General features: G+C 39.8%; 1 protein-coding gene across 10 annotated transcripts in view; it reads right to left on the bottom strand.

Annotated features, from left to right (window-relative positions):
• Window positions 1-3,973: 3,973 nt before the first annotated feature.
• KALRN (kalirin RhoGEF kinase) overlaps window positions 3,974-12,853 on the bottom strand; it is a 694,786-nt gene continuing 685,906 nt past the window's right edge. For 5 of the 10 annotated variants that reach the window (XM_030802198.1, XM_030802200.1, XM_030802201.1 and 2 more), the window contains exon 60: window positions 3,981-11,370. In XM_030802198.1, coding sequence (XP_030658058.1) covers window positions 10,825-11,370 — 546 coding nt within the window. In that variant the 3' untranslated portion in view covers window positions 3,981-10,824. Of the gene's footprint in view, window positions 11,371-12,853 lie in introns of all 10 variants that reach the window. The other 5 variants (XM_030802202.1, XM_030802196.1, XM_030802203.1 and 2 more) reach the window with 2 other exon arrangements.

Raw genomic sequence — 12,853 nt, 5'->3', positions numbered from 1 at the left:
GACCTTTACTCAATTCTTTTATTAACTTTATGAAGTTTGCACATAGGAATATATAGCACTTAGATCATTACAGTATTCATTACCTCTTTTGTCTGTACTCTGCTTCCTGGAGGAGTACTTTTTTATTTCCTTTGGCGTATCTCAAATGCTTAGGTAATAGGTGTAGAAAAGGTAAGGGAGGGAAGGAGGAGAGTTAGAAGATGGTTAATTGATTGGTATCAGGGTTATCCAGGAGGATAATATTGCTAGACAATCTGGAAATCCAAACATATTTGGTCTTTACAAATAAATCCCTTAAAGAAATAATCTAATAAATAATCTTTACAAATAAATCCCTTCTCCATTGTGTATATAAGGCAATACTTTATTCTAGCTTAAAGAAAATAACCCTTAAATTCACATGAAGAATGAAATCTTGTCATTTGCAGCAAGGTGGATGAAACTGAAGGACATTATGTTATGTGAAACAAGCCAGGAACAGAAAGATAAATACCAAATGTTCTCGCTCATATGCAGAAGCTAAAAAAGTTGATCTCATGGAGGTAGAGAATAGAATAGTAATTACTAGAGTCTGGGGAGGGTAGGGGGTGGTTAAAGGATACAAATTACAGCTAGATAGGAGGAGTAAGTCCTAGTGTTCTGTAGCACTGTAGGGTGACTGTAGTCAATAATAATTTACTATATATTTTAAAATAGCTAGAAGAGGGGAGTTTGAATGTTCCCAACACAAAGAAAGGATAAATATTTAAGGTGAGGAATATATGAATTACTCTGATTTGATCACTGTACATTGTGTGTATTGAAATAGCACTGTGTAGCCAATAAATGTGTACAATTATCATGTGTCAATTATAACAAATACTTTTTTAAAAAAGAGGAACAGATAAGGCATAGCAGTATTGTGCACTACAAAGAACATGAAGTTTCAAACCAAAACATTTGGATTTTAGCCCCGTTCTGCTTACTGGCTGAGTGATCTTAGGCAATGCATTTTGAGCTATATGAGTCTCAATTTTCTCAAAAATAGAATGAAGAAGCCGGGTGCGGTGGCTCACGCCTGTAATCCCAGCACTTTGGGAGGCTGAGGCAGGCGGATCACGAGGTCAGGAGATCGAGACCATCTTGGCTAACACGGTGAAACCCCCGTATCTACTAAAAATACAAAAAAGTTAGCCGGGCATGGTGGCAGGCGCCTGTAGTCCCAAATGCTCGGGAGGCTGAGGCAGGAGAATGGCGTGAACCTGGGAGGCGGAGCTTGCAGTGAGCCGAGATCGCGCCACTGCACTCCAGCCTGGGCGACAGAGCCAGACTCCATCTCAAAAAAAAATAGAATGAAAATAATAATATTAACTTTCTCCAAAAATCACTATGAAGATTCAATAAGATAGTTCACTCAAAGACACTTGATAAAAAGTTGGTGGAGCTGAGTGTGGTGGCTCATGCCTGTAATCCCAGTACTTTGGGAGGCCGAGGGAAGTGGATCACCTGAGGTTGGGAGTTCGAGACCAGCCCAGTCAACATGGTGAAACCCCGTCTCTAACAAAAAATACAAAAATTAGCCAAGCATAGTAGCGCGTGCCTATAGTCCCAGCTACTTGGGAGGCTGAGGCAGGAGAATTGCTTGAACCCCGAGGGGGTGGAGGTTGCAGTGAGCCAAGATCATGCCGCTGCACTCCAGCCTGGGCAACAGAGACTCTGTCTCAACAACAACAAACAACAACAACAACAACAACAAAAAGCAGAGGAACATAGATTGTACCAATTCATTTTGTGTTCTCCATTTCATTTAGTTAGGCTGGGTAAAGGATCTTGACTTTAACCAATATTTCGTCTTACTATTTTAGGTATTTATCCTAAAGAGTTTCCATGAATATAAAACTTCAAGCAATAGTTCAATCTAGAGCCTTTTCATGGACCTAGCTCTATATTGCTCACTGAATCCCTTCTATATTCTACTCTGATACCTATTTTAGACTGAGCTTGTGGGGTTCTGATTATCATTGTATTAGGGCTTTTGCTAGTATTCCATAACCACATTGGTGATTCCTCTCAAACACTCCGCTTCAAAAAAATACAGGCTGAGGTACTGTTATTTAATTATTTATTATTGTTTGACCTACACTATACAGACACAGACACACTGAAACACACACATACACATTTGTTTTAAGTTATCTTTTAGGGCCAGGTCAGTGGCTCATGCCTGCAATCTCAGCACTTTGGGAGGCAGAGATGGGAAGCCCAGGAGTTTGACACCAGCCTGGGTAACATGGCAAGACTCTGTCTCTTCAAAAAATAAAAAAAAATTAGCCAGACATTATGGCACACACTTGTGGTCCCAGCTACTGGGGAGGCTGAGGCAGGAAGATCACTTGAGCCTGGGAGGTTGAGGCTACAGTGAGCTGTGATCATGCCACCGCACTCCAGCCTGAGTGACAGAGTGAGACCCTGTGCCAAAAAAAAAAAGTTATCTTCCAGTGAATGTCTTAGTGACCTTGAACAATCACCTAGATCTGTGACTCAGTTGTCCCTAATCCAAGTAAAATAAGTTACTTCATAAGAATTTGTTGGGATTAAATGAAATATTAATTACAAATGGGCTTCATAATCTATATAGGTGCTAAAATACATACAAATTCTAGATCTAAAAAAAAAAAGCTCATAAGGGGCTTATGATTTTAATTCATAAACCTGATTCTGATTTCATTTCTAATATTATTTATTATGTATGTTTTCTCAGGAGATTGTGATGAGCCAATGTGAAGAGCCCATGCTTTTGACAAGTGTTTCTCATTACAAATAAATGCAATAAAAATCTTTTTCTTTTTTTTTTTTTGAGACGGAGTCTCACTCTGTCGCCCAGGCTGGAGTGCAGTGGTGCGATCTCGGCTCACTGCAAGCTCCGCCTCCCAGGTTCATGCCATTCTCCTGCCTCAGCCTCTCCGAGTAGCTGGAACTACAGGCGCCCGCCACCACGCCCGGCTAATTTTTTTTTTTTTTTTGTATTTTTTTTTTTTTTAGTAGAGACGGGGTTTCACCGTGGTCTCGATCTCCTGACCTCGTGATCCGCCCGCCTCGGCCTCCCAAAGTGCTGGGATTACAAGCGTGAGCCACCGCGCCCGGCTAAATGCAATAAAATCTTAATGAAATAGAAGCCAAATGTTAAAACATGTTTTTGTTTTTCTCGGCAAAGTAAGCTAATCAAAACACTTTAACACTCTGGCTAATTGACAGTATACCATGAATCAGCCTCATTTGCACTTGGGTGGCACATTTAAACTTTCAAAGCCTGATCATATCTGCATAGGCTAACCCAGATTGCTGGAGTCCACACCAGAATGTATAAACTTGTGAGATCCAGCCCAAAATACCCTCCAAAGATTCTAACAACATTATCACCTGAAATACCAGTATGAAATTAACAACAACCCGAGGCTTTTTTTTTTTTTTTGAGATAGGGTCTGGTCTCACTTTGTTGCCCAGGCTAGAGTGAGGTAGTATAATCACAGCTCATTGTAGCTTCTACCTCCTGGGTTCAGATGATCCTTCCACCTCAGCCTCGCAAGTAGATAGGACCACAGGCATGCACCAACACACTCAGTTAATTTTTTTTGAACAATTTTTTAATATGTGGGGGGTTAGGGGGAGGTGGGTGTCTCTTTATTTTGTCCAGGCTGGTGTCAAACTCCTGGGCTCAAGAGATCCTTCCACTTTGGCCTTTCAAAGTGTTGGGATTTACAGGTGCTAGCCACCACACCTGGCCCTGAGGTTTCCTTGGCATTTTTGGGTAAATGCCTTAGAATACTCTAGGGCACAAAATTGTTGCTTTCTCTCTAAAATCCTGGGCCAAATGTGTTGTAATAATCCTGTGATATTTTTACCTTTTCAAAGTCTTTTGTATATTTGGAGAAAGAAAAAAAAATTACTCTTTTCTTTGAACACAGGTTTAATTAGGAAAAAAGAGACAACCATATAGTATCTTTAGTATAGTATATTTATAGGAATGCATAACATGTGAGATGTACATTTTGAAGTTTCATCCATAACTTATAACATTTACTGTAGCAGTAACAAGACAGCAGGTCATCACTTTACAACATTACACATGAGTGATTTTGACTTACAAATAAAATATTTACAACCTACCTTTACAAAACGACATTGTGTGCATACAAAATGAACAACAGCAGAAAAATTTAAAAATAATAAAACAACCAAAAACCCAGAAGATACACTTAAGGCAGACCAGCAAGACACTGAAATAATTAAGGCTGTGGAATTCTTCTGCACCTTGAAAATATAGAGCTATTTATCAATACTGTGGAGTGATTTTAAATCAATTGTTACAAGCCTGATGGAAGTATGTACTTATATGTATATGTGTGATGGTCCCTATGGGGAAACCTGTCCACTTATGAATAAGGCCCTTTGTCTGAATGGCCAGTGAAGCCCACTCCAAATTCTCAAAAGACTTGGGTGGAGGCAGGGGTCACTCAAAACCAAGAGATGCCAATACAGTTTGCAAATCGACCATTAATAGTTCAAATATAAAGATAGTTATAAGTCTAGATAAACAGAATAACCTAAATGATGGCCCCTTTGTGTTTCACACTTTGTTAGTTTGGCTTCGTGGATGTCAAAAGACAGCAAATTAATTCCAGAATGAGTAGAATTCATCTCCACAAATCAGCCCTAATGGTTTTGAATGGCCCTAAATGGTTTTCTATTAGAAAAATTGACCCACCTGGGCTGTCTGCAAATGGATAGATTTCTGCATATGAGCAATAACATATACATACATATTATACACTATATACATGTACAGATGTACATATATCCGTATTTTCCAACAGTTTGCACTTTGATCACTACTGTTCTCTGAACAGGATCTCATTCTGAAGAGTATGTTTAGTTTTTTTCACAGTCTTCATATTTGTTCTAACTACTAGTTTTACTCACCTTCCCCATAGAGTAGGCTGAAGTTTGGCAGAAACAGAAGTAAAAGCACCAGGGTCAGAAAAATCAAACATAGAGATGACAGATATGGCTTAAGTTAGTAAGAGAAGATGTATGTCTTGTTAACTTCAGATTCGTAGCCACAGTCTTTGAGGTCATAGTAACAGTCTCTGTAATACTCCAGAATATGGATCCAGTTCTTGATGGAAGTCAGGTATTGATGGAAACTCCTATGCTGGCCATCCCTGGGCCAACAAATTTGCTTGGTTAAAATAAGCCTCAGGAGTTAGCATTCCAAGAATTGTTATTTGCATTTCTTCTACCATGCTCCCTTTTCTCAGCTAACCTCACTATCTGAAATAGCAGTTATCTAACTAATGCGTTATCTTGATCATTTGAATAAAAACTAAATCTGAACACATTTTAGAATCTCACAGCAAAGGGGCACATTTCTCACAGAAAAATGCAATAGCCTGTGCGTATTAATTTCAGGCTTATCATAATGTCCCTCAAAGATGAAAAGTTGTCTTAGAGTGATTGCTTTTTCCTCTCCTCTAACTTCTTTATATTTATTGAAAATGAGGAAGAAATGCCTTTCATAGAAAATATGTTCTTATGATAATCTGTGTTCTACTACTTCTGCATAAATTTTTTATGTGAGTAAATTTCCTATTAAAAACATTTAGTACTATAAACAAATTCAGCCCTTTTTAACCCTTTAGAATTAATGAAACAACTGAGAGCCTTACTATTTTTAGAAAATAAATATTAACATAGTAGCTTTCCTTTTCTTGATGGAGCGTGTGTGAGCTCTATCGTCTCTAAGCCCACCCTGGGTTTAATCATTCATCATCAAATCATCCCTAGGCTTTAAATAGTGAAGAAAAATCAAGGTGCAGTTTTATAAATAAATTCACTGAAAGGTCACATATTGCGTTTGTCTAACCCAGACTCCACAGAGGTGCGACCCAGGAGAGAAAGGAAGAAGGTCTACATTCCTCAAAACTCATCCAGCACAATTCATTGACCACACTGAATAAGGACATGGTGAGTTTGACCTTTGCCCTACTACGAAGACCTCTTATGTACAAAATTATTTCCTCCTGTATTAAATGCATGGGACAAAGTTTTAGTTAATGCAAAATTTAGTTTATATCATATTTGCTCCCTCATATTCTCACAAATCTAAATTGCCATGCTCTTCCACAGAGGCAAGAAAAAAGTAATGCCTAACTCATGGGCTCTAATCATGGAGGTTATGGGATAGCAAATATGCAACTCCTGAAAGACCTAACCACCTAAAAAAAAAAAAAAGATTCAAAGTTTGTCCTCCAAAAAGGAGCAGTCCAATTCATTTCTATGCATTTAATTTGCCTGTGCATTTAATTTGTCTCTTAGATTCCTGTGAGACTGTGAAAAATAAATTGTGATATGAGAAGATGTTTTCTTCTCACTTCTGCCCTCCCAAGTGAAGAAAGTGGTTGTTGGATTCTTCTCTGTCCTTTTTTTCAGAGCATAAAGCTTGAGAAGGAAGGTAGCAGTTGCTTTCGAGGGCATTTTACTCTTCGCATCTGCCATAAGAAATACTGGAGAAAACGGCTTATGGACATAAGACTTCATCAGCTCTCCTAACCCTTTTCAGTAGACAAGCTCTTAAATGATCCAAATTATAGGCTAAGACCAAATAACATTTAGACAAAGAGCACCTGATACTTCCAACTGAAAGCAATTTACAGAATTTAATCTCATGAGTTTATAAATGGTATCTAAAGACGTGAATATTGAAAACCTGGAATGTTCAAAGTTACTATCAATAAAATTCTTAACACTGGCAGTGTGTAGCACTTTAAAAAAAATCAAAGTATTTTATAGATGTCCCCACCAAGGTTATTTCTCAACATTCCTGTAAGATTAATGTCCTCCCTCCTTCCCCATCCCCCAACTCCCATTTTACCAATGGGGACATTTGGGGAAGGAAAAACGAAGACTTTCTGTAAGAAAAGATGAATCAGGAATAGCTGAGATTGAAACTCAAACATTCCTGGTCCCACCCCTATATTCAGATGTTTTCATTTACAAGATATTTTAAAGTAAAGAAAAAATGCTGCAATATCAGTACATCTAAATGCGATGAACTTCTTTATCTCCCATCCTCCCCTCTGAAAGGCACTACTATTTATAAAGGCTTTGTGGACCACAAAGCAGTGAAGCTAGCTTTCTCCTCTGCTTCCTCTACTCCCGCTTACATCGTTTATGGCTGAGAGAGACCTGAAGGATATCTCCAACATTACCATTTTTTTCTTAAAAATTTTACCACATTCAGCTATAAGTGGATATATATCTATTTAATTTGAAACAAATGTAAAAGATGTAGGAAATCATTATATTAATACTTTTTAAAAGTTATTATGGGTTGTCCCTGATCTTTTCATTCTTTCTGTATCCCACCCTTACAAAACAAAACAAAAAACAAAAAGCTCAAAACCCTATGCAATGAATATAAGCCAAGAAAGAAACTTGTGACCTTGACCATTGTTTGTTTTTCCCATTTCAACTGAAAGTTCACTCCCATTGTGAACTACCATCATAATGATAGAAGTGGATCATTTTCTTTTCTCTCCCCTCTTCCTTACTACCAAGTAATAAATCTCTCTGCCAAAACAAGAGTGGCCCCTGATCCTTCTTCCCTAACCATGGCTGCCCTCAGAGCAACCTAAAGTACATTCCCCAGGCTCATCGTCTGGGATTCCTTGTTATTTCCAACTTGCTGTGGAGAGCTCTCGAACCAAGACTACTCTCTTATCTCTGTTGGGAGGGACCAGGAGCTTTGCAGACAGGGAGCCTCCCTGTTAGTTTCCCTCCATTATCAAACTATATAAAATATACCCTCTTTCTCTTGGGGCCTCTATTAAGTTCATTCTAGTCTAATGATTGTACCTTGGCTCTAGTTAACAAAATCATCCTACTTTTCATTTCTAGGTCCCTCCTTTCCTGTCTTCTCACTTCCCAAATATGTGTACTTGGGGGAATTCCATGCAACCCCACATCTGGATCCTCCCAACTCTGTTGTAAAAGCTGATATGAAAGCTTGGGGTCTGTATAACATTCTGTCAACTGCCCCCATAACATAATTTCAACAATACCCTCCTTGCCCCCCACCTGCTGTGGTCTGCACACCATTGTTCTGGGCCCTGGCCTTCTCAAGCAGAAACTCAACTTGTTATAAAAACTCAGAATGGCTCAGCAGGGGGATCTTGATTCAGGTCATCCACAGTGGACAGAACAGAACTTGCCAAGCTGGACTTTATGGATATTGGGAATCCTCAGAGCCTACAGTTTGTCCCATGACAAACCCTATGGGCCAGGCTTTCCTTTTTTTTTTCGAGACAGAATTTTGCTCTTATTGCCCAGGCTAGAGTGCAGTGGCGCAATCTCAGCTCACGGCAACCTCCGCCTTCCGGTTTCAAGCGATTCTCCTGCCTCAGCTTCCCAAGTTGCTGGGATTACAAGTGCCCGCCACTACGCCCAGATAATTCTTTTGTATTTTTAGTAGAGACGGGGTTTCACCATGTTGGTCAGGCTGGTCTTGAACTGCTGACCTTGTGATCCACCCGCCTCGGCCTCCCAAAGTGCTGGGATTACAGGTGTGAGCCACTGCGCCCGGCTCAGGCTTTCCTCTTTTGTGCTGCATACCATAATGAAGACATGTTTATTGAAAGGTTTTTAGTAAACATGTTTACTAAAAGGACTTTTAGTAAATATGTTTTAAATTTTTTAAACACAATGAAAACATGTTTACTGAAATTTTTTTTACTAAATATGTTTTACATTTCAAAAAATTTTAGTAAACATGTTTAATGTATGTTTTAAATTTTTATGTATTGTATCATAGAGTGTTTGTAAATACATAAAGGTCCAAATGAAGACTATAGGGGTTAGTCAAGAGAGACCTCTGAGGGAGTGAGGCTTAATGATCCAGGGCCATTTGAAAACTAAGAAACAAATACAGTCAGAGTCAGTTTCCATATATTTGGTTAATCCCCAAAATACTAAGTGCTCTCTAGTCTTATTGCTTATACTTTCCATTAATTTATCAATCTATAATCTTGGATGGGTTGAGGTGGAGGGTGAATGAGGAAGTTGTCTTTGAAACCAATGGAAAAAAAAGATGATGATTTTTAATTTTACATTTTCACTGTGGGAATAAGTGTTTTTTATATGCTAAAGTTCAGGCTTAGTTTCCACCATTTCTTTTTCATTTAGATAGGTTTGTAGTTCTATTCATCCTTCATAAATTCTCTTCTTGCACTTCTGTACTGCGTGATTTTAATTTTCTCTATCCTATTATAGGAGAGAAGCAACACCATTAAACCTGATTTGAACAAACACTTGAGTTACATTTTTAAAATCTTACTTGTATAATCGCAATTTTCAGCACACATTCTAGAAAACTAAGGGTGGATCATGTACAAACACAAAAAACAAGCTCCCTCCCTCCAAACAAACAAACAAAAATAAATAAAGAAAACCCATGAAATGCCCAGGTTTAATTTTTTTTCCACCAGAGGGAAAAAGAGCAGTTAATAATAATCTTGTATGGAGAATATACACCAGAAAGCAGCATTGGCCTCAAAGTACAATTAGTCCTTTTAGTTCAGAGAACTATCAGTGGCTGAGTGGTGACAGGTATTGCAATCTCAGTTACAACTTAATGCTCTGTTAGGGTGATGTATCAGGTTTTGTTCCATGGCTTTAAAAAGGACTTAGAACCAGGCCTTTAAAAGGCCTATATGGCTGCCTCCTTTTAGTAAGCACCCCTTAGCTTCAATAAGGAGTTAGAAATAAAGCCAGCCAACTTTCTGAGATGGTATTCTACAGCCGTAGAAGAAATCAGAAAGTGTTGGCACGTTGTTCATAGGAACTGTAGGAAAGGTTTTCATTTGCCCTTTTGTATGAACCTCTTATATTTGTTTACTTATTTCAAACCTGGTGTAGACACAAAAATATCCCCGCAGCTCATACTGTATTTGAATTTATTTCCTGGCAGGCTTTCTTGCCAGATTAACTCTGAGCTGCCAGTGAATTTGCGGGTAGCGTTTCATATACAGAAAGAACCTATCTTAATCAAATAACCTGTGATTGACAGAAAAAATTTTCTCATTCAAAAGGGCAACATTGCTTTCTCTTAATGCACAGGTTCTGGTAAAAGATTTCTATACAAGATTTATAAAATGCTCTAAAAAACTTGTCATCTAATTGTGCTTAGTCAAAACAATGTAATGCTTCGGTAAATAAATTACTGTCTTAACTGGAGCACTCAAAGTTACTTGTGATTGATTTAATATATATATCTCTATATTAGAAAACTCTGAAACCTGAATGGGATATATTATACTGTATGTGTGTATCTATCCTATTAAGAAACTATATCTAAGTTATCTAAACCAGAATAGTTGATATACATGACATCTCCATTAAATAGAACTTTTTGCTTAAAATTTCAGCAAGGCCAGAAATTTTATACTCTTATGAGCTTAAGGTTTGCCCAGTTAACCACTCATTTTGGAAGATACAGTTAAAATTTCATAACAGCTAATATTGTTCTTATCTTTGCCCTTCTTCTGAACACTTCTGTGACCCTTTGCCTCTTTATTTCTTCAGAATGACCTTCTGGAAAGCCCCTGGATTTAGGGTGACTTTTACTGCTGCTCAGACCCTGAATAACCACTGACGAGGTTTAAGAGGTACATCTCTCAATTCAGAGAACTGCACGGAGTGAAATGATGAACAGAATTATTTACAGTCACATTCAGTCTTGCTTTGGTTCACACTGCACTTCTATGTGAAACCATAGGGGTTGGGAGATGGCTACGTCCCTTGGTTCACCCGGTTGACAATGTAGCTCTTGACATTGGGAATAGGCCGCACATCATTCTGGTGCTTGCGGCGTTCTATGAAGCATGCTAGGCGGGAGGTGTCCAGGGGGATCTTAGAGTAGCTGCCATTATGGGGCTGCAGCCATGGATGCTGTAAGCATGTGGCTGCCGTGGGCCGCCTCCGAAAATCTTCCTGTAAGATCACATTGATGAAATCTCTGGCAGCATTGCTCACACCACAGAAGTATTCATGGGGGAAGCTGAAATCCACCCTGCATACATTGATACATGTCTCCTCTTTGCTCTCATCCAAGAAGGGGGAGACCCCACTCAGCATGACATATGTCAGAACCCCAATGCTCCAGATGTCTGTCCCCAGGGAGACAGGGATGCCTTGAATGACTTCTGGGGCAGCAAACTCAGGGTTCCCCAGCAGATGGTGAATGTGGAAGTGACCCGAGATCTGGACAGCATCCTCCAAGTCAATGAGCTTCACTCGAGGCACTGGAATCCGTAGGTCAATGAGCAGGTTTTCAGGCTGCAGAGATCCAAGGAAGCAGGAAGAAAAGAAGGGAAGTTCAGGCCTCCATTCTGACTACTCAAAAGACCTCATTAATTCAAACACAGTTATGCTATTCTTTGATAAAGCCTATGGTGTATGGAAAATTCCCTAGGCACTATGGAAACTGCATAGGAGACTTCAAACGATCATTTTGAGCTTACTACACTTTGAGTTTGGGTGGCAATTCAGGGAAGTTGTTTGACATTGAAAATCATGTCTTCTTAACTACATTGCTTCTGCATTGAATCAAGGAAATAATAAATTACTCATTTTGGTGAACAGGGGCTTCTTTCTGAGCAGCATGGAAGAGAAGGTGACATTTGTTGGCTTACTTCTATGAAGTTAGATTAGGTAGGCAGAACTTCCCTACCTTCTCTCACACCAGATGTCATTGTGGCTCTGGTATATTCTCATTAATTCATGGATGATACACTTAAATTGTGTGACAACCCAGATTCTCTTTAATAGTCATAATGAGGAGGCCGGGCACGGTGGCTCACGCCTGTAATCCCAGCACTTTGGGAGGCCAAGGTGGGTGGATCACAAGGTCAGGAGCTCGAGACCATCCTAGTCAAGATGTTGAAACCCCATCTCTACTAAAAATACAAAAAAATTAGCCAGGTGTGGTGGTGGGTGCCTGTAATCCCAGCTACTTAGGAGGCTGAGGCAGAGAATTGCTTGAACCTGGGAGGCGGAGGTTGCAGTGAGCTGAGATCATGCCACTGCACTCCAGCCTGGGCGACAGAGTGAGGCTCCATCTCAGGAAAAAAAAAAAATAGTCATAATGGGATGGATATGGTGGTTTATGCCTGTAATCCCAGCACTTTGGGAGGCCAAGGCGAGCAGATCACTTGAGGTCAGGAGTTCAAGACCAGCCTGGCCAACATGATGAAACCCTGTCTCTACTAAAAATACAAAAATTAGCTGGGCGTGGTGGTGAGTGCCTATAATCCCAGCTACTCGGGAGGCTAAGGCAGGAGAATCGCTTGTACCTGGGAGGTGGAGGTTGCAGTGAGCCGAGATAGCACCACTGCACTCCAGCCTCAGCAACAGAGTCAGACTCGGTCTCAAAAAAAAAAAAGTCATAATATTCTACTCTAAGTAAATACAATGAATTTGAATTTATATTCCTTATGAGTAATGACTGGTAAGTTGGACTTGGCCATTTAAGGTATTCCCTGCAAGGCTGACACTTCTTTTTTTTGAGACAGAGTCTCGCTGTCGTCCAGGCGCGATCTTGGCCCACTGCAAGCTCCACCTCCCAGGTTCACGCCATTCTCCTGCCTCAGCCTCTCTAGTAGCTGGGACTACAGGCACCCACCACCACGCCCGGGTAATTTTTTTGTATTTTTAGTAGAGACGGGGTTTCACCGTGTTAGCCAGGATGGTCTCGATCTCCTGACCTCGTGATCCGCCCGCCTCGGCCTCCCAAAGTGCTGGGATTTCAGGCATGAGCCAC

Source organism: Nomascus leucogenys, chromosome 21 (genome assembly GCF_006542625.1).
Source record: "Nomascus leucogenys isolate Asia chromosome 21, Asia_NLE_v1, whole genome shotgun sequence".
Taxonomy (NCBI): Eukaryota; Metazoa; Chordata; class Mammalia; order Primates; family Hylobatidae; genus Nomascus; species Nomascus leucogenys.
This window is presented reverse-complemented; position numbering and strand designations above follow the sequence as displayed.